The sequence below is a fragment of the Osmerus mordax genome, chromosome 10 (assembly GCF_038355195.1).
Source record: "Osmerus mordax isolate fOsmMor3 chromosome 10, fOsmMor3.pri, whole genome shotgun sequence".
Taxonomy (NCBI): Eukaryota; Metazoa; Chordata; class Actinopteri; order Osmeriformes; family Osmeridae; genus Osmerus; species Osmerus mordax.
Window position 1 is genome coordinate 6,295,616 of NC_090059.1, and position 21,233 is coordinate 6,316,848.

General features: G+C 38.9%; 5 protein-coding genes across 7 annotated transcripts in view; 4 read left to right on the top strand and 1 right to left on the bottom strand.

Moving 5' to 3' along the window:
• pald1a (phosphatase domain containing paladin 1a) overlaps positions 1-4,777 on the bottom strand; it is a 56,307-nt gene extending 51,530 nt beyond the window's left edge. Inside the window, exon 1 of one of the 2 annotated variants that reach the window (XM_067245446.1) lies at positions 4,687-4,777. The gene's annotated coding sequence lies outside the window, so the exon portion shown is untranslated. Of the gene's footprint in view, positions 1-1,202; positions 1,449-4,686 lie in introns of those variants that run through there. The other variant, XM_067245445.1, reaches the window with a different exon arrangement.
• A 935-nt stretch (positions 4,778-5,712) lies between these two features.
• ndr2 (nodal-related 2) lies at positions 5,713-8,699 on the top strand. The gene is made up of 3 exons (XM_067245322.1): positions 5,713-5,968; positions 7,255-8,012; positions 8,162-8,699. Exons 1-3 carry the CDS (start codon positions 5,713-5,715, stop codon positions 8,312-8,314), a joined length of 1,167 nt encoding a protein of 388 aa, XP_067101423.1. The 3' UTR covers positions 8,315-8,699.
• Positions 8,700-9,596: 897 nt separating this feature from the next.
• Positions 9,597-11,927, top strand: lrrc20 (leucine rich repeat containing 20). Of its 2 annotated transcripts, none has more exons than XM_067245129.1 (5): positions 9,597-9,860; positions 10,137-10,226; positions 10,478-10,627; positions 10,732-10,899; positions 11,006-11,927. In XM_067245129.1, exons 2-5 carry the CDS (start codon positions 10,157-10,159, stop codon positions 11,140-11,142), a joined length of 525 nt encoding a protein of 174 aa, XP_067101230.1. In that variant the 5' UTR covers positions 9,597-9,860; positions 10,137-10,156; the 3' UTR covers positions 11,143-11,927. The 2 variants fall into 2 exon arrangements, with proteins under 2 accessions (XP_067101230.1, XP_067101229.1); XM_067245128.1 differs by having other exon boundaries at positions 9,598-9,860; positions 10,152-10,226.
• A 504-nt stretch (positions 11,928-12,431) lies between these two features.
• LOC136950699 (neuropeptide FF receptor 1-like) lies at positions 12,432-15,333 on the top strand. Its single transcript, XM_067245140.1, has 4 exons — positions 12,432-12,717; positions 14,267-14,366; positions 14,778-15,065; positions 15,174-15,333. Exons 1-4 carry the CDS (start codon positions 12,432-12,434, stop codon positions 15,331-15,333), a joined length of 834 nt encoding a protein of 277 aa, XP_067101241.1.
• A 1,805-nt stretch (positions 15,334-17,138) lies between these two features.
• Positions 17,139-20,418, top strand: ppa1a (inorganic pyrophosphatase 1a). The gene is made up of 11 exons (XM_067245065.1): positions 17,139-17,234; positions 17,433-17,497; positions 18,108-18,161; positions 18,339-18,458; positions 18,556-18,642; positions 19,127-19,253; positions 19,376-19,503; positions 19,707-19,792; positions 19,963-20,032; positions 20,142-20,181; positions 20,319-20,418. The coding sequence occupies exons 1-11, from the start codon at positions 17,174-17,176 to the stop codon at positions 20,345-20,347; spliced, it is 867 nt and encodes a 288-aa protein (XP_067101166.1). The 5' UTR covers positions 17,139-17,173; the 3' UTR covers positions 20,348-20,418.
• Positions 20,419-21,233: the final 815 nt, after the last annotated feature.

Genomic DNA, 21,233 nt, shown 5'->3' on the forward strand with positions numbered 1-21,233 from the left:
AGTAATAATTTGATTGCACTGCAAGAGTTAGGCTATAGAAAGCTCTCTCATGTGCAGGAAGAATGCAGTGGGTTCAGAAAAAGACTCTTAAGAGTCATGCAGTCTGTTGCATACATTTCTTTCCCACTGACAGTTGTTTTCTAAAATAACAGACCAACCAAAACATAACATCTACTTAGTGGCTTTAATCAGATGGAAATAAAGCGAAATACTTATGTTGTGACTATACTCCCCTAGCAGAAAGACACCGATGGATTTCAATCAGATGCTGACTAAAACTACCCAGTTATTCTGCATATGACACTAAAAATAACTCATTCAAATTCAAAATTCATTTTTTCCACCGAGGCCTGTCAATGAGCTTTTAAAACAGGACTGCAAATCTATTTCTGGAACGGTGTCTATAATTCAATTTCAAGATGGCAATTTCATCCCCTATAATTTCAAGGCTGAAGTAATGTGGCTTTCGTATTTCTTACAAACCAAGTACTGACCACAATGTACTGTCGTCACCACAAGGCCAATTGACAATATCCTGGCACAGAAATGACCAAACAAAGGCAAGATGTCAAATTCACTTCGTTAAGCCATGTTGCACTTTCACCACACCCTTTGATAATGAAACCACAGAAACGACACTGTCATGAAGGCAGTACGGAATTTTAATACATCTTGCATCTTTGAGTGTAGACTAAAGCCATATTCCGCCATTTTGGGAATACAAACAAATCCAAGAAAGGAAGAATAAGGAACCAGATGCAATGTGATAACAAATATAACCACACTATGATAACTATGAGCCATAAGTGGAACACAGAAATACTGCCACAAGGCATTGAGCTAAACACTGGCCGGGCCAGCATTTGACCGACTTTTGTAAATAAGGGTCATTGAACCATATATGACTTTATATACAGTATATGTATAGGGTTACACGTGTATACTAGGTATAGTACCCATTTCAGGTCAGAATTTTTGGGGGGGTTCCAAACAGACCCTGAAAAGCAACCTTGTTCAAGTGATAAACTACTATTTTTCCTCGTCTTATGACAGGTTTTATAAATGTTCAAAACCCATTCAGTCACTGGAAATCACTATATAAAGTAAATAAATAAACATCCGACAATCCAAGAACCATTGGTATGTCTGCGTTTGAAACCATCGGGCAAAGCACAGACGGGGAAACCATGCAGTGACAGTACCTGACGCTCCTTGTCGCACACCATCCGAGGGGTTTTCAAGATGAGAAAAAAGAAATACAAATGGTGGATTGAGAATGTAAACCCCCCAAAAATGAATGTGACAGAAAATGACAGCTAGTTCTCCAGCAGCTCCACTCTCAGTCAGACATGGTTCGACTCTCCTCTGGTCTTTGAGGCAACTCTGCCTGGTGATTCCACTACGCCAGGCGGTCTCGCATCATTACCGTGTCCTTATAAAGAGTGGGATGAGTCAATGACAGTGTCCTTCAGTGGGAGCGAAGCGCAGGCAGCCAGCGAACTCGGTATGGGAGAGGGGGAGTCGCGATGAGTGAAGCACAGCTCCACATCTCAGGGACGGAAAGTGACAGTGTTGCAAGTGTGTGTGAGCGAGAGGGAGTGTTTGCACGAGTGTCCCTTGGTGCATAAGAGGTGTGTTGTTTTCAGTGCTGTGTGTGTGTGTGTGTGTGTGTGTGTGTGTGTGTGTGTGTGTGTGTGTGTGTGTGTGTGTGTGTGTGTGTGTGTGTGTGTGTGTGTGTGTGTGTGTGTGTGTGTGTGTGTGTGTGTGTGTGTGTGTGAGTGAGTGAGTGCGTGCATGCATGCATAAAGAGGATGTGGAGGCGGACTCTGGGAGCCTTACTCATCAGCCAGTTTACCATCCAATCACCAGCTCAGACTCCTGGCAACAGCCTACCTCCTACATGCAAGCAAAAGCAGACCCTACAAACATATGGGCTTAACCCCCTGCACACCAATTACACCAACTAGCACCAAACCAGGGCTCTGATATAGAGAAAACTACCACTGTGCCCATTGGGTGATAAACTGTGAACCCAGCAAGGAGGTACACAGCATGTAAGTTGACATAACGTAACACAGAATGATGGCACTAATTAGTTCATTCATTAGCAATTAAAGCATGGCTTCTTAGAGAGTAAATAGACATACAGCTGGGTAAACAGACCAGGCTTAGTCTCAGGTTTAGCCTCAGAGGTCTGTTGTGTTCTTGTGGAGGATGCAGGGGGCACAGCTCTGGGAATCTAAGTCCCCTAGCTACAGAAGTACAAATATGGAGGCTCAGGAACAACAAAACATGGGCTATCTCCAATCACCCATCTCTAAAAGAGCTGTAGTGGCTGCAGACAGCTTGCTGAACTAAGTGCATTTCTTATTTACACAATAAATTGGGTCTATGTGATCCGTTCATAAGTGGTGCAACATTACAGATGCAATCTCAAAAACATTCCATAAGGGAAGTGGTCATACATTTTGTTCAGGCGTATTAGCAAATGTATCCTTCTGTAACACTCATGAAGCATTATGCCAAGTGAAGTAGTTGAAGCCACTTTCCGCCGTTATCTGCTGTACATTTACTGCTCACTGCCACACCTGTTCCTTCCTTCCTGCTGCGCTACAGAAGTCTTTGATGAAGCTGCCAGTCCATGAATGTGAAACGGTGTGAAATTGAGACCTGCCGGCTCTCAACTCCAACAGCAGATGAATGAAACATTAATCTCGACACCTCAGCCAAGCACTGCATTTGATATTTGCGATTCTTCCTTGTGTCTTAAAGAGGGGCGCTTTCTGGTGCATTCCCACAGGCACACTCTTTTTAGGCATGTTATTAAGATGGGTTACAAATGTAGCTCATATATCACAAAGGAAGTGGCTTACTCATTACTTGTCTACTGCTTCATAAACTATGTGCCTGGGCTGAGTGCTGCCCTAAGCATTTATCTGGACAAAAACTTTTTTTTTTATGGTAACCAATCAGGGGTAACCAACAGATGTCCTGACTGTGATGGATTCTAGGCTATGGTAGCATGCTTTCAGCTGGCTGATCCACCGGGGGCGATACAAGCGTCAGGACAATGTCACCTGTTGGGAGTTCCTACATCCTGTCCTGGCTTTTGTCTGACATTCGTCTGACATGAGAGAACAATCAGTCTCTTTTCACTGCTATCTAGACGTAGCCTTGACTTCCTATTATATTGTTTATGTAGAATTACAAAAGTACTTTGTGTACAACACAGCCGGAGTATTTAAAAATGATTCTGAACGGGAAACTGAATTTGGACAGCAAAAAGATCCCAAAATGAACAGTCCCACGGTGTCTTAAGATTTGTTGAAACAAAATGCCAATTTACTAATTTTACTAGCCAAGTGGGGAAGAGGAAGAGAAAGAAAGGGAGATAGAAAGGAGGTGTGTTGCCTATAGAGATTATATGTTCATGATTTGTGTATCATGTACAACAGATGCATTCTCTGATACATGGTTAGGCATACCAAAAAACTATAGTTTAGATGCTTAATCTCTCAATGATTATGGTAAATGCAATGACATCTAGTGGCAAATACATCCATTGCATTTGAATACCATAATGAGTGTGATGTATTAAACTATTAAAAATATACATGCATCAAGGAAACAGACAATATCGTGTAGTATGATAAACAAAACTGAGTGGTCTGGATTCAAGTTGTTCTTTTCTATTGTCTTATGCAATTCCCTTCCTAAGTAAAAAAAAAAAAAAAAAAAAAAGACTCAAGACTGGGCTGTTGATGCTGCCTGTGTGAGGTGGAAGGTCTATTTCTGCCTGTGGCTGTTAACTGAGGGGTTCCAAAATAAAATAATCTTGATTACGAAAACAGAAAGTGTGCAACAAGAGCAGCAATCGTGAAAATTTAGGTTACTGTAGGACTGTACAAAAACAACAACAACAAAAAGAGTCAAGAATTATGTTTAGATTAAGAAAATAAACAATTGATCAAAACTGGGGGAGGGGAATTTGAACTATTCTTAACGTTCTCGAGTCTTTCTCGCCTGCTTGGTTATGATGTTGTAATCCAGAGATACCATTGGCGTGCATTGATTGAACAGTATCGATGTCCCCAGTATGATTGATCTTCATCTTCCCACCTTTTACTTGGATTGACAAGATTGAACCTGGTTTAGAAATTGGTTTCTGCTAACTAAGTTAACATATTCACCTTATTTGAGTATGCTAGGCTACTTGATGTAGCCTCAATCTGTAGCCTAGATTTTAAGATTTGGGCAGGTGACTTGAAGTGTAATCATGACTATTATTATGTGCTCTACAAAACGGACCCAAATTTCATAATACCGACAACACTGGAATACAGTTAATTACTAGGATATCAACCATCATTGGGGGAATAGAATGGATGTCTTCAGAATTTACGAAGGAACCAGGCCAGCCAACTGGTAGAATAATACACAGGCTACTGAAACGTCTTGAAACGTCTTGGTTTTGCCAGCGGTGAAACAAACTTTAGAAACCATGCATGCCACCAACACACCACATTTGTTTCATGGGAAACACCTTATTTACACGAACTTACTGAAGTTGGTAGGATAAGCTTGCTATTCACTGTAAACACTGTAAAGTAACATAAGTAATTGTGCCGACTATACCGACATGCGTGCGTGGTCACGGTAAAGAGCCGTAAACTTTAGGCTACTTACCATTTCACCAATCGGGAGAAAAGTGTTTTCTTCGAAATTACTGATTTGTTGTCTGCTTAACTACCACAAATACAAGCATAAAACTTTGTATCTTAAATATGTATCCCACAAATGTTGCTTCCATTGATTTGTCTTCCACCACAAGTTTTTTTTTTCTCGGGAAAATTAGGAGGAAAGGATTCCACTATCTGGATAAAAGACTGGGCGGAGCATGCGCACGAACTGGGCATTGCTTTCCCTACATCTGTCCACTAGCACATCTCAGCACCCCAGGTACAGTTAGTTATGAATACTAAGACAGATCCTTGAAGTGGAATAAATTGCCTTGTTTTTGTGTCATATATTCCTAAAATATGATTGTTGTTGGCTAGGACACTGTCATGACATTATACCCGTTTATTAAGCATTGATGTGGCCTAACCTACAATCAGAATTAGGTTTATTCGCCAAGTGTAGCCTACACAAACAATGAATTTGCTTTGGTGGCCAGGTACATACAATAAACATATAATAAATAGGCTATACGAGTATTAAAAGTGGCAGCAGTCTTTAAATACAAAATGTAGAACATTTCTACTGGCCTGATGAGATGCCGATGTCTGCTACTTTTGGCAGTTCATTTTAGAAAACTTTCAATTTACGGGCACAACTTTTGTAAGGGATGACTAGCCTTTGTTCTTTATAGCTGTTACGTTTTCTCATGACACAAAAATCAGGAGACGCTGGATTTAAGGTGTTTCTATTCCTTACAGTGCATTTGCTGGGTACAGCTCTAAATTCGGGATGGCCCTGATGTTTGATGTAATGGATGAAGGGTGCAAATAGAGGTTGTGCTCATCGTAAACATGCACTCAGGCAGCAAATTAGCAACTCAATGGATGATGGCCTGTCATGTCACAAGCCTTGAAGACGCATGTCAATTTCCTTTAATGTTCTCGACTACTTGTTAAATATGCAAGGGGTGGGTGAGGGTATAAAAGCACCATAATCTCTCAGAGGGGAATTGGTCATCCAAGTTGGCTCAACATGCATTCACTGGCAGCTTTTAGTGTGGTGCTGCACGCATCTGTGCTGCTTGCTCATGGGATTCCTAAAGCTAAAGATGGAGTTTACACCGGATCCTTGCACCGTTTTGGCACCGACCGTTCATCTGGATACCACCTGCCGAATTATATGATGCACCTCTACAGAAATTTCAAGTCTAACCTTACTCGGCCCATGGACCTAATTGAGCAGGCCACCGCAAGGCAAGCAGACACCGTTAAGAGTGTCTTGGCAAAAGGTAAGACTTTGTCTGTCCCTAAATCACAATGACAAATAATATTGAAAATACCTGGCCACATGAAGGATATTGTGTAGCATAACATTTGTAACCACTAGTTGCTCTATAATGTAACGATTCCTCACATTGTCACATTCTGACAAACTTGTTGAAGCCTATATGTAATCTATAACATTTTCTTAGATTATATTATGATGCTGATATCTGCCATTACTTTTCCACTTATAGGCGACAGTCTAGTCTATATTATTCCTTTGATTGTTGCGCACCGCATGTCTGTCAAATTTGTGACCCAGACCAGACGACTTCAGCCTGTTTCAATCCACATCCATTTAAAGGGGGGAATAACCGTACAGGGATCAGCGTGTGAAAAGACTGTTTTCAGTCTAATTCTCAAAGCAAACCTTGTTTTCTTATACGTGATGTTGATTAGATGTCTTGCCAGACATCCCTAGACAAATCTGTTGTTAACGCAAATCAACAACTCCCTTGAGTTCTTTTCACACGTCTCTTGATTAGATTAGAGGTCGACCAGGTCTTGAAGAAAGCTGGATTTTAGCATGTTTAACTGACCGACCTGGTCGGCGCTGCCCGCTCTGAATCTAATTTAACATCTCTTCCAGGTGTTAGAGTTCTTACCTATTTGTTTGAATGAGGATATGCAGAAGCCAAGCCAATGATGTGTTAAATGATTGGTTTCGATCCGGTGTTTGCTTTGAGTGGATTAAGGAGAGGGCCTCCTAGTGCAATTCTATCATTTTTACTTCTTCGACAGAGTTTGTGCAAACCAATCGTATATCACTTAAACAAATGTACATACTTTGCACCTTTAAACAATCAGATGCATCAATAGAATAATTCATTGGACAATAGGGCTACTAACTATAAAACGCTTTAATCTTATTGATTAATTGTGCCTGCTGTTCATCACAACTCAACTAATTCACACCCCTGAGATTAAATCCATAATAAATGTTTTAGGTTTATTCTTGACACAAGCAAATTAAATACTCAAGCATCCAAATTGTCATTTTAGTTTAACAAGCTCTTATAAAGGCTATATTCAGCCCCAAAACACCTATTTTTTTAACGTTGCTAGTGTTCTATCATAAAAACTAGGATAATCATATTGCTTACATGTTTAATGATTTTACTGTAACTTTTCTCTTATAATAGAACTTTAAGTAGATTGACTGCTTTGTGCACAGTCATTTTGATATACATTTTGATAATAAAACCTGTGTTCTATGATACCTTGTGTTAATCTCTCTGGATCTCTCTTATAGGCTTGGTTCTTAAAAACAGGCACTGGATTGTCACCTTTGACCTCTTCACCTTGTTGGCTGATGAACAAATTCAGACTGCAGAACTCAGGATCCGGTTTCCCAGAGCGGTGAGCGCCTCAAACGTTACATTGGAAATTCACCACCAGCACAGCTTTCTATGCCACTCACACAACAGCTGTAAGGAACCTCAGCTAGTGGGATTACTGACGGGATCTTCCGTGGTCACTTCATCAGCACACTGGAAAGTGTACAATGTGACAAGTCCACTATTGAACTGGCTTGAGGAAAAACGTGTTTCAAGAAGGAGGAAACCACCAAAGGCAAAGAGGGGCCTGTTGTTTCCAGCTTCAATGAAGTCAGCCAGCTCTAAAAGTAAACCAAGTGTGAGTAACAGAGCCTTGCTGGTGGTCTTCTCACACACAGGGTCTAAAGAGGGCTCACAGGCCAAAGCAAGCCTCCTCCTCACAGCTGAACAATCCAAGTTTTTGTCCTCTGCTGAAATCAAGAAAGTAGATCAGCCAAAGAGGCACAGGAGCAAAAGGGACCACAAAGAAGATAAAGTTAGAAGTCCACAAGTGCCCAGAAGAGTCAATGAAAAACCCCTGTGTGGCAGAGTTGACTTGCATGTCGACTTTAATCAAATAGGCTGGGGTTCATGGATTGTCTTTCCTAAGAAGTATAACGCTTATCGCTGTGAAGGGTCTTGCCCCAGTCCTCTTGGAGAAGACTTAAATCCTACAAATCATGCTTATATGCAGGTAAGGTTCTTTAACATAGTATATGATGATTTCATTATGTAGTTCAAAAACATGTTCTTGTGATTTCTATTTGCTAGACACTGTGTGTGTTCGTAGTGTAAATATTGTGATATGTTTTGACATTATGCTCATATCTTTATTTCTTCTAGAGTCTACTGAAACACTACTACCCTGACAGAGTTCCATCTGCTTGCTGTGCTCCCACTAAAATGAGTCCTCTCAGCATGCTGTATTACGAGAATGGGGAGATGCTTCTTCGGCATCATGAGGATATGATTGTCAGTGAGTGCGGCTGTCAGTGAGAGCATGACTCATTTCCAATGGACAAATATGTGTTAAGCGCCGCTGGTTAAATGACAGTGTTGGAACTGTAATCCAAACCCCAAGATGTTGTTGAAATCAACATTGTCAACAACACTTAGCCACGAGAACAAAGCTCTTTGCTTATGTTGACTTTGCATTTTGGTGGTTGTATGTACACAGAGAAGACGTATAATGACGTAAACGCTATGTAAACATCGCTATATATTTGGGGTTGAAATAATGTTTGAATAAAATAACTTGCCTTGCCTGTTATCTTGTTAAAATATCCAGCGGTTATCTGTCACAAGATTATACCTCAATGTAACATTAATACCTCCAACTAATGTTGTCCATGTTCTATAAAATGGTAACACTATTTCTTATTCGAGCACTGTTTATATTGTGTTTACATTCTTTTGTAAATTGTTAAATATTTATTGTAAATAATACTTAAATAAACCTTGTATATTTATGTGAATACAGTGCATGGTGCTTATCTAATGTATTTTGGTACAAGAAAACTAAGGCATGGTGGGGGGGGGGGGGGGGGCTACACAATAGGCCTACTACACAAAATGGAAAAGCTAATTTTCCTTGCGCAAAAAAAGGATTCGCAAACAAACAAAGTAGGCTGAGTGAAAAGAAATCCCAGAATTAAAGACACAAATAACAGCAAACATGGTGTGGTGGTGGAAGTTAGACACATGGGGTTAAACATCCTGAATGCACATTGTCCCAGGTGTTTTTAAATCATTGTTCAAGGATTTTCCAGAACCAGAACAGTGACCAAGCTAGTATGAATGTAGAATGTGTCAGAGAAAGCACTAAACCAGGGCTCCAGGTAGGTTCCATTTAAAATTATTAGATGATGTGAGGTAGGCTATTCCTTTTAAATTAAATTGGACATAGAGCTATACAAAATTGTTCAATGTATTTTCAGTTATAGCCATTAGACATGTGCACCGTACAGAACATAAACATTTGTTTTTATAGGAACGTGAGCTAAATAATGGCAATAACGTCGAAAACTTCTTTAACATCAGCTTTGCATAACATTTGTGTACAATTTCAAAACATTAATACTTCAAATGTGTCGTTACATATACATAGGCTGTATGCAGTTGTTAATGCCTTTGAACGGATTTCACGATTAACCTGGATTCAGAATCAAATTGTCATCGGCGTATGGGACCACATGTCATTACTGTTCTGCAACCGTGTTACGCATGTTTGATGTCCTTAGTGCAGTTAGCTAGAGGCTGAAATTATCTCGGGTACAGTGTACATGGCTCGCTAAACCATATGAACTGTGTTATTTACCATAATATTAATTCATTCTTATGAGTACGATTGAAAGAACTATTTGATTGTAAGCAATATTTTACATGTGCGTAAAGTATCGAGCTAAGGCTAAAAATACATTATTACCAAATTAGACTGGTTGTGTAAATGAATGGATTTCATTGGTCCACACTAGGCTACTACTAGCCTAGCTAAGCATAGAGTAACCTGCAAGCAGACAGCTGTCAAACCGTCGAAGCTTGGGTAAGTTTTGGAATGGACATCGCAACAAAAGTACTATTTAATTGGTATGATATAGGATATGTTGGGCAACACAGGCTTAAAAAGTTAACATTGCAAAGCAAGCCTTTTTTGCATGGGCAAAAAATGGGCTACCCTACATGCAGCTCCAGTTTTCCCTGTCCAGCCCGTCTTCAACTTCCCCAACCAGACACTAGGATGACAAGATTACCAAAGCGTCACTGAAACCTAAAATTCAAAAGAATCAATGTTACTCTGTCAAATGTTTTTATTTACCAGGTTTGACCTATTTAGGCAAAATGGCTGAAGCTGTAGCTAATGTTGCTCGGAGGATCAATGCAACAGTAGAAGAGGGAAAAGATAACCTGGGTAAGTAAATTATTCTTGATTTGACCAACAGATGGTGTCAAAGGTCTTCATCTCAAGCATTATTACGCTCATTCTCCTAGACCTAGACCCCTGTATAGAATTAGAATTGCATGATGAAGGAAAAAGAACATACATTCACACCTGGCTCTCAGTATTGAGAGTTGTTGGACCTGATGATATTTGACAAATGTGATGCATTTCTCATTTCAAAATGTAGTGCTATCTGACAAATTTTCTGACACGTTTTCTAGATTTGTCAAACTGCAAGTTGATAAATTTTCCAGACGGAGTCTTCAAGGTCCTGAGGAATGTCACAGAAAACATACACATTATCACACTGGCTGACAATGAGCTGAAGGCAATAAATAAAAAATTCTTTGCAACGTTCACTAAATTGAGAGGTATGAACTAGAACAAAATAATTATACATTGATTTGTAAAACTTGAAATCAGTCACATATTATATTTGATTAGGAATTGCACAAACAAAGTTTTCTCCTTTCAGAGTTGGACTTGCAAGGCAATGTCCTTACCAAACTACCAGACACTGTGGGAGAATTAAAACATCTAACCAGCATCAACTTGGCCAGTAATAAATTCTCAGTCTTTCCTGAAAAACTCACTGAAATACACTCACTCGAGAGAATCAACCTGGAAGGCAATGATATTACTGGTAAGAGGAAGCTACTACTGCTGAAACACACATACACACATTAAATATATGAAAAATAAGTATTGTTAACATATACATGTAACATGTATGCATTTTTCCATAACAGAAATTCCATTGGAGAAGCTGTCTGCAATGCCAGCCCTAAAGCAGATAAACATGAAGGCAAACCCTTTGGATAAAGACACTGTTATTGCTATTCAATCTCCTCAACGTTATGAAATTCTATCAACAGCTGACATCTAGGAACTTTCACCTGAGTTTTGGACTTTTTCCCCAGTTGGATTCCGACTGTATGCTGTGCCTTTGATTTTTTCTATGGTCTATAGTTGGGGTCATTAGAATGAATCACCTTCCAAAATCTGACAGCGTTGAAGCTTTCTTCCTCCATTATGAGAGGGTACAGAAAAACCATTAGCTCTACACCATTATCACTTTCTGCCGAAGAATCTAGTAAACAAAAGGTATTTCTGTCTCATGGTTTATAAAAATATGTTTGGGATGTTTTTGGGATAACATTTGACTGAATATAGAGTTAAGGGTCACTTTTTAATGCAGTCTCATCTTAATGCTGTTAAATACCAAAATGGTGTGTAGACCCAAATATGTCCATTAATACATCTGCAATTGTTTGGATGACACCACTTCTATATATTCGGAATTATGATCCAACCTCTGATGAAGAGACTTTCCATTTGTATCAAATAATTCCATGACGTGGTATTTATATAACATACACACTGACTATTAAATATTTAAGTTGTGTAGTTATTTAAACTTATTTATATTCCAGATGCGTGAAAGAGAACGTCTTGGTTGACAATTTTTTATGATAAACGTATTGTAGAAGTTGACTATCTAATATGATATCATGCCAACACCACCCACTATCAGGAAAAAGTCCTTCTGTTATACACCTTCGGTAGTTTACCGTGCAACGCACATCACATGATGCTGTTAAAAGATTTGGTTTTCTAATTTCTCTGTTTAAAATATTTTGATCCGAACTTCATTAAATTATCTGGAATGAAGTCTGACTACTAGTGTGAATAGCTGCAATTATGGATGTGATAATTTAACATATTACTGCCAAAATTTTGGCTATTATCAAGTTTGCAGAGTGAGTTAATGGAAGGACAGAATCGCAAGGTAAGAATCGCAAATCACAACACCTGGGAATAAATATTAAAAGGGGTATGGTCGGGTGCTGCAGTGCCACATGACAAGTCCGAAACACTGTAATCCTAAAATTTCTGACAAGTAGCTTCATGGAGATCTTAAAAATGTATTATAGGCTACCAGGGTAACGAGCTGTGTAGACTTTTAATAAGCTGCTGAAAAACTGATAAGAATGTACCGTACAACTTTCACAACAGTCGTCCATCTTTCACAATAAATAAAAAATACCATGCAAATTATGTTGCGAAACTTAACGCTGATATCGTCAAGATTCGAAGAAAATAATTTACACAATCTTACTCATATCAGTTATTTTGGTTTTCTTTCAGAAATTACCAGTAGCCTATCTGAGTTACATGGATTTTGAAAAGGCGTACAGCACTGTGCACCTGGATGGTACACGAGAATATTCTTTCTCTTCCTACTACCAGCATTGCTCATCTGTGGCTGCTGTGTTTATCTTTGCATATACTTTGATTTTCTTTGTGTGCATGATCGGCAATACTCTTGTCTGTATAATTGTTTTGAAAAACAAACGGATGAGGACCGTTACAAACATTTTCATTCTTAATCTGGCTATAATTGACCTTCTGGTTGGCATATTTTGCTTGCCTATCACCCTTGTGGACAACTTGATAACAGGTAAGACTATAATACACTTATTTTAGAGCACATTCAGTGCATATGGAAAGTTTTCAGACCCTTTCTAGTTTTCAACATTTCGCTGTTTCAGACTCATCTTGAAACAACCAAAATATCTTACAAATGAAAGATTGAAATATATGGGTTACATGAGTATTCAGACCATTTGTTATGGCACTTGCAATTGAGCTCTGGGGCTTCCAACTTCTATCACTGGTCCTTGAGATGCTTTTACAACATGATTGTTGAATTCATTGAACATAATTAGAAAAGGCACACACTTGTTTATAAGGTCTCACAGTGGATAATGCATATCAGAGTGTCAAGAGAATTGTGCACAGATCTGTGAAACAAGATCGTGCCAATGCACAGATCTGAGGAAGGATACGGAAACATTTTTGCAGCATTAAACGTGCCCAAGAGCAATAGCCTCCATCATTCTGAAATGAAAGAAGTTTGGAACCACCAACAGTCTATGGCCGCCCAGCCAACTGAGCAATTCGGGGATGAATTGCCTTGGAAACCAAGAACCCAATGGTCACTATGAATGAGACCCAGAGTTCCTTTGTGGTGATAGGTGAACTTAACAGAAGGACAACCATCAGTGCAGCACTCCACAAATCAGGCCTTTATGGTAGCCAGATGGAAACCAATTTCTCCTCACTAAAAGGAACATGTCTCGCTGGGAGTTTGCCAGAAGGCACCTGAATGACTTTCGTATCATAAGAAGAAAAATCCTTTGGTCTGATGAAACGAAGATTGAACCATTTGGCCACAATTTCAAACTTCATGTGAGGAAGTCCCGGGCACTGAGCATCACCTCATTAATACCATCCTTACAGTCAAACAAGGTGGTGTCAGCATCAGGCTGTGGGGATGTTTTTACGCAATCGGGTCTGGGAGACTATTCAGGATAGAGCAAAAGATGGATGAATAAAAACATAGCAATCCTGAGTGAAAACCTTTTCTAGAGTGCTCAGGATCTCAGACTGGGGTGAAGGTGAACAAGGCTACGGTGAACAAGACCCCCTGAAGCATACCACCCAAAAAGAGTCCATACCTCAACCCAACAGAGCATCTCTGGAAAGATCTGAAAATGGCTGTGCACCAATGCTCCCCATCCAACCTGGTTGAGCTTGAACGATACTGGCCCGAAGAATGAGAGAAACATCCAAAAGACAAGTGTGCCAAACTGTATGTAGGATCATTTTCAAGAATACTTGAGGTAGTCATTGCTGCCAAAGGTACTTCAACTTAATACGAAGTGAACGGTCTGAATATTTATGTAAATAAAAATATTATTTTAAATACATTTGCAAAACACTCCAAACCTGTGATTGTAGAGTATTGTGTGTAGATTGAAGAAAAGAAAAAAACTGAATTCAGTTTAAGATGAGTCTGAAACATATTCTGCATTTTCTGTATGCATTATACATTATTTATTTAGCATTTCTAGGGCTATTAACAACATATTAAGTAGGTCAACAAATCCACAACAGTATGTGATGCTGTATTAAAGTAATTTATTGTCTTCCCATTGATATTTCAGGTTGGCCATTTGATGAGGTAATTTGTAAAATGAGCGGACTGATAAAAGGAGCTTCTGTGTCAGCATCTGTGTTTACGCTGGTGACCATTGCAGTGGACAGGTTAATTGTCTTGCTCTTTTCCACTAATCAGAATCAATTAACTTGTTGCTGTGGTGGGTTACTAGTGTGTCTTCATGTTTTGTTTTGGAGGTACTATCTTCATCTTTTGCATGTCCGTGAATGAAGGATTGAATCCACTGTGTGAAATGACTTTGAGCTCCTGATGATGGAAAAACACAAGATAAAAGGCTCACACAATACACTGAATAAACTAATCACCCAAGTAATGGAATTTCAATGTCAGTAACTCTGATAGTAACAGTACAGCAACAAGGTATGGAAGTCTCAGCAGAAATATCATGATAAACTAATGTCAAGGGATTTACAAATAGAATTAGTTTGCCCAATGTTTTGTTTTAGGAAATATCTAAAAAGGTGACCTCATTATTAACTGTGCATTGTGTCTCACAGGTTTCGTTGTATCATTCACCCCTTTCAGAAGAAGCTGACCCTGAGACAAGCAATTGTCATCATTGTGTTTATCTGGGCCTTAGCTGTGATCATCATGTGTCCGTCTGCCATCACACTTACAGTCTCCCTGGATGATTATCACCTGATGGTGGACACCGACAACAGCACCTACCCCATGTATACTTGCTGGGAAGCCTGGTCTGACCAGGGGATGCTGACAGACTATGGCAACTTAACCACCAGCCAGCTCAATGTGGTTGCCATGTACATTTTTCCGTTCGCACACTGGTTGGCATTCTTTAACAGTAGTTTAAACCCTATTATCTATGGATATTTTAATGAGAACTTCAGACGTGGTTTTCAGGCAGCCTTTAAGTTTCAGCTTTGCCTGTTCAGGTGGAGTCTCTCTGGTGACCCAGCAGTCAGAGTCACCGGTGCTTGGACTCACAACCGTGTGTTTGTGAAACATGAGCGCAGTTGTCAAAGAGACAAGGGAAGAACGAAGTGCTGGGAGGAGGAGAAACTAAATGAACTTTTGCTGGAGGACCTAAACTAAGCTTGTCACTGTTTCATGTTATTTGAGCTTTCTGAAAGTGCCAGTAATATTGTCTGTGGAGAAAATACATTGTGATTCATTGTGATTGAATGGATTTTTTCTTACTTCTTTCTTTCTGCATTTCTGCATGCAATTGTAATGTGTGAAAACGTTTGCTTTTATGGGAGTTATCAGTAGATGTATGTAACAAATAATACCTGTAGATGTCACATATAAAACCACACAGAAATAGTAGCAGTGCCATTATGTTTATCTGATGTTTATACACAGAATACATTCAGTTTTTTTAGATGGGGCCATTGCAGATAGGGCTGTGTATACCCTATGTAGGGCAGCCACTTGAAAATGACTATAACTATGTAGTATTTTAAACATTATACATTGTTCATCTTTATTTTCAAGTTATATTTCTACTGAATAAAGCTAAATAACTGTACATGACCATTGGTGTATTTTTGTGTTATGATAAAATGCACATATTGTATTAAAGGTCCCATGACATGAACATTTCACTTTAGGAGGTTATTTCACATTAATATGAGTTCCCCTAGCCTGCCTTTGGTCCCCCAGTGGCTAGAAAATTTGATAGGTGTAAACCAAGCCCTGGGTATTCTTCTCCGCCTTTGAAAAAATGAAAGCTCAAACGCTCCGATTTGAATGATGTCATCATAACTGGAAAGGTTACCTCCCCTTTCTCTGCTTTCCCGCCCAGAGAATTTGGCCCACCAATGAGAAAATGAGCTACGACCTGGGAACGCGATATTGGTTTTTCCTCGAGAGACAACATGGCTTGCAAACGACCAAAGAGAGGCAGTTAGCCCCGCCTCTCTCCTCCTCATAGAATTTAAAGCTACAGACAAAGAGTCGTAAGGAAAGCTCATTGTGGGACTGCTCGTAGTGGTTGTAATTCTGCACCAAGACGGAATTTCGGGAAAGAGACTTCAGATACAGTATTATGGGACCACTAAGGCCTATATAAAAGCATACAAAAACAGCATGTCATGGGACCTTTAAATATTAGTACTTAAATGAAGGAACTGACCATAATTTTAGAACTTAAATGTACTATTTAAGGTATTCCTGCTCACTTAAATGAAATCAGATGTACCTTATCAAATGAATTACGTGAAATCTAAGTGTATGGAAAGGTCATTCATGGACATAACACTTAATCTGGTTTTTAATTGGTTTAGTGCAAACGCCAGTCAACACCATCTGTTTCCCTTTGTGGGGTTTGACTGAGAAGGCTCTTTAGAAACTGTGTAGTTACCACACTACTGCTATTACCTGTTCATGCAGAAACTTTATAGCAAAACAATCAACATGCGAGACCAGTAATTGTAAGTCAACCACCTATAAATCAAACTGTTATTTACAACACAATACAGAAGTAACATAAATAGTGCTAACATACAGTCAAATTAGGTCAACAATTAGTTCTCCCTTGGTTTTCCCAAACATATAATTCACTCAGAATCTGTTTTATTTGTAAAGTCTCAATGCGGGCAAATGTGGATACTTATTATCATGTATTGCATCCCATGTCTTCAAGTGTAGCTGTCTACCTAATGTACAGAAACACTACTGTAAAGTTGAAAACATGTATGGTATTCCCTCTCCATTGTATGAACAGCTTATAGTCTATTGATTCTCATAATTTCTCGAAGAAAGATCAAGCTTGTCTCCTGGGGTTGTGTATTCCTTGGCTTAAAAGGTGCGCATGCCTGCTCCATGTACTCGGCTGGTGGTGGTTATTAAGAGCAGGGCTTTTTCCTCTCAGTCTATTAACTTTACTGTGCTAAGACGGACTGGATAAGGACTGGACTAAATTAGAGCAAACATGAGTTTTGCTGTGGAGGAGAGGGGCAAGCCCAATACACTGGACTATCAAATGTTTTTCAGTAAGTGTGGTTCTGTGAATTGACTTTTGTATGTAAAGGCTGCCTTATTTGGCTTGTTTTGTAATCTTCGAGCTTACGGTGTTGTGGCTATACTATATGTGGACAGTTGTATTACTCATCTTGAAGTGTACCATCACATTGTACTGTAAATTATTCAAGGCGACCGCAATAAGAATGCATTTTTGTATCTGTTTGCAGAAAATTCTGAGGGGAAATATATCTCACCATTTCATGACATACCGATGTATGCAAATGAAGCAGAGGTGAGAATTCTTGTTGCGTGGGACAGGCTGTGGAAAATTATTCATTTAAATGAATTTCTTGGAATATTCCATGGCATGCCATTCTATTTAGATGCCCTGGTATGAAATGTTGGTTATTTTGTCCAGTGAGGCTTTTTTTTAAACAGTAATAGTTCCTCACTGGACACAATATAAATATATGACAACTTTTGTCACTCTAAAAGATTTACTTTAATGGTACTGATGAGAGTACTTACCTAGCAACCATAGTTCATGAAACATTTCCCACCACAGGCCCTCTTTTGTTCATACAGTACATGTAAGCTGTATCCATCGAGTGTTTGGCTTGTTGGTGAGATGGTATTGTCTGAACAAATTGTAACCTGACAAACATTGGACTAAATAGCTTTTACACCTGACACCAACACAGAAGAAAATAAAGCATCACTAACTGCTCCTGTATAAGCACACAGCAAATCCTTAATATCTTATGATGGACATGGTTGTCTATAAATAACAGTTATCACTGTGAAAGGTTTACTGTACATTGATGATAGATACAAATTAGTCCCATCTTTTTTTTTTACTCCAATAGTTGGTTGAGAGATAAACACTGACTTTCTTCTGACAGAATATCTTCCACGCTGTTGTTGAGGTTCCAAGATGGACAAATGCAAAGATGGAGGTATAGCTTATTTCTTTATGGGGTTTCTATATTCATAAAATATGAATGGACAGGTGATTCTATTGCATATCTGTGAAATGTGAATTATTGAGTTATGTCCTGCTCAATCATGTCTTACCAAATAACTTTTATTACCACCCACTGCTTATACATTTTTCTTTGTTCTATTTCTCTCAGATTGCCACCAAGGACCCTTTAAATCCTTTGAAACAAGATATTAAAAAGGGAAACCTTCGCTTTGTATCTAATGTGTTTCCACACAAAGGTTACATTTGGAACTATGGAGCAATCCCACAAGTACGTGATATTCCCTTGTGAGCCATGGCCATAGCACAGATCATGCTATTAATTAACATTTGACTAACTATTGTTTATTGGGTCTTCCCATCAATAGACATGGGAAGACCCAGGCCACAAAGATGGAGATACAGGATGCTGTGGCGACAATGACCCCATTGACATCTGTGATATAGGAAATAAGGTAAAGTATACAGTCGTGGCCATACATTTTGGCAGTGACAAAATTTGTGTTTTACAAAGTTTGCTGGTTCAGTATTTGTTCAATCTGCGCTTAAAATCCAATCGGAATGATAAAGTGATTTCACCTGCCTAGAAATTGTTCACAATTTCCCATGTGCTGATGATATTACTTTTCTGTGATAAATACAAAATGTTGGGTTAAGCTTTTATTTAAAATCCATCTGATCACTCTGCACAATAATTGAGTAGCAATGTGAATCAACACCACAACAACTGAAGCAGCAAACTTTGCATACACAATGTACTTTTGGCCATGACTGTACTTGGCTATCTTGAAAGCAGCTGGTGTCCTTCCTGTGCTCGATAGCCTTTTCAACAACATAATGACAATTAAAAAAAATTGGGTAATAAGTAAAACAAATACTACAAGGACAGTATACTTGTTTAATTTCTTCAGCCTTCAGGTTTTTTTCTGTGTGTCTCAGGTGTGCTGTCGAGGAGAGATTATTAAAGTGAAGGTGTTGGGGACCCTGGCTTTAATAGATGAGGGTGAAACAGACTGGAAAGTTATCGTGATCAATGTTGAGGATCCTGAGGCCAATGACTTTAACTGTAAGATTATATCAAGTACAGTATGACTCTTTTTCCACAGTCTGTTGGCCTGTTGTTGGTGTTGGTAGTGCTAACAGTACACCATAGCTAATGACGGGCATCGCTTTCCATCCCTTCTGCAGGTATCGATGATATAAGAAGACACAAGCCTGGCTACTTAGAGGCAACATTTGATTGGTTTAAAAGATACAAAGTGCCAGATGGAAAACCTGAGAACCAATTTGCATTCAAAGGGGAGTTTAGAGACAGGGTAAAAAAAAAAGTCTACGTCGGACATTTTCATGTTGGTTGCCTGAATTTCTTGAATTTGTAACTGTTATTTCTTAGTGTTCTACCACAACATGCATTCTTTTGCACTTTTGCACTCATTCAATTTGCATCCGATACCTATAATTGTTAATTGCATGATTAAAACTGATACTGCAGGTGACTGAAACTGTTTCCCTCATTTAGGACTTTGCTATTGACACAATCAAAAGTACTCATCAATTTTGGAAGGCACTGATCTCGCAAAAGACCAATGCTGGAGAGTTAAACTGGTATTACATTTCGAATCCAACTAACCACAACTTCATGCTCTGTACCACAGAAAAGATAGAAAGATTGAATGAAAAGAGCAAGAGAGACAACGGGTGGGGGGAGAAGGATGTCATTACTATACCTAATGTTGTTTTTGTCTGCCTTTTCTTAACATACTAATTTGAATCAGCATGAACACCTGTGTCTCAGACAGTCCATTCTGTGTCTCCAGTGGTGATGCCAAGGCTGTAATTGATGCTGTAAGTTTCTTTGTATTTTTAAATATATATTTATATGTAAATATATATATACATTATATATGTTCCATAGCCTAGTTGTTGAAATGAACCCTTGCGTCCTATTTTACAGGCATGTGCTTATGGAGATGCAGAGCCTATTCCCAGTTCAGGTGTGTATTGTTCAATATTTGTCCATCATGTCACTGTGTGCCACAACATGGAACGTTTTTACAGTGGAAATGTTAGGATTTGGTTTGTTGCAACAAGGATTGTTAATTTCAACAAACTGTGAATTTGTTTGTTTTAGCTGACAAGTGGTTCTACTACGAGAAGTAAGGACACGCAGAATGCCGAGATGAAGATGAAACATTTCTGGATTGGATTTTTCCCATAATAATTCAATATACCTATCAAAATGATAAGGCACACATTCAATTTAGTGAGTTGAGACTGATTGCATATTCATTCTAGTACATGTAGCATGATCATTATCAAAAACATAAATTCAAGCAGAATAGCCTTTTCGATAGCAACTAGTGTAGTCACGCTATAGCTACTGCAATTTATCGTGGCTCTTGTATACATTTGGAAATAGATACTTAAATTGTAAGTATGTATGAAATAAACTCAAGTTCTGGTCTTTTTCTTTCTACTTCAGTAATGATTATGATTCAAGCTTTGCAAGAGCCATGGGTAAGCTGTCTATATCCAAGGGCCTAAATCAAATGTAATAAAGTTTCACTGTAATTGAGTCATGCTTGCCTCGTCTGATTTGAAATACCCATCAGATTGAGATAAAACATTTGTCTTGTACAGAATGGCATTATACTGTTGGAATACTTCCCCTGCAGGTGGGAAATACATTGGATTGCAATGTGCATGAGAAGACCCTCATCTCATTGCACCTATGTGGGGCGAGGCTCAACGAGGCTTCAACGTGGGCGCGGCTCAACGATTTGATTGATGTGCATCGACTCTGCCCCTGGCGATGCAGGGTTTTGCTCAATTACTTTACGGTAAAGCCTTTTGTAAGCCAGAATAAATGTGGGTAACGCTTCTTGGTTTATAGCTATGTCTATCGCTTCACACAGTCGTGAATTAAAATAACCAACATTGTGTTAAGTTTAGTAAATACTTAGTTCAGTGCAGCAACGCATTTATGGATAAAATATCTTTGTGAAAATAGTAATGTTCAGGAAGTACCTAGTCGGGCCAACGATGA

Bases quoted from the DNA above. Each gene is read 5' to 3' on its own strand.
- ndr2 (XM_067245322.1), top strand. From the start codon at position 5,713: ATGCATTCACTGGCAGCTTTTAGTGTGGTGCTGCACGCATCTGTGCTG. The intron at 5,969-7,254 runs GTAAGACTTTGT...TCTCTCTTATAG, and splicing joins TAAGAGTGTCTTGGCAAAAG to GCTTGGTTCTTAAAAACAGG. The intron at 8,013-8,161 runs GTAAGGTTCTTT...TATTTCTTCTAG, and splicing joins CAAATCATGCTTATATGCAG to AGTCTACTGAAACACTACTA.
- ppa1a (XM_067245065.1), top strand. From the start codon at position 17,174: ATGAGTTTTGCTGTGGAGGAGAGGGGCAAGCCCAATACACTGGACTAT. The intron at 17,498-18,107 runs GTGAGAATTCTT...TTCTTCTGACAG, and splicing joins TGTATGCAAATGAAGCAGAG to AATATCTTCCACGCTGTTGT. The intron at 19,254-19,375 runs GTAAGATTATAT...TCCCTTCTGCAG, and splicing joins TGAGGCCAATGACTTTAACT to GTATCGATGATATAAGAAGA.
- lrrc20 (XM_067245129.1), top strand. From the start codon at position 10,157: ATGGCTGAAGCTGTAGCTAATGTTGCTCGGAGGATCAATGCAACAGTA. The intron at 10,227-10,477 runs GTAAGTAAATTA...CACGTTTTCTAG, and splicing joins AGAGGGAAAAGATAACCTGG to ATTTGTCAAACTGCAAGTTG. The intron at 10,900-11,005 runs GTAAGAGGAAGC...TTTCCATAACAG, and splicing joins GGAAGGCAATGATATTACTG to AAATTCCATTGGAGAAGCTG.
- LOC136950699 (XM_067245140.1), top strand. From the start codon at position 12,432: ATGGATTTTGAAAAGGCGTACAGCACTGTGCACCTGGATGGTACACGA. The intron at 14,367-14,777 runs GTTAATTGTCTT...TGTGTCTCACAG, and splicing joins GTGACCATTGCAGTGGACAG to GTTTCGTTGTATCATTCACC. The intron at 15,066-15,173 runs GTTGGCATTCTT...TTGCCTGTTCAG, and splicing joins ATTTTTCCGTTCGCACACTG to GTGGAGTCTCTCTGGTGACC.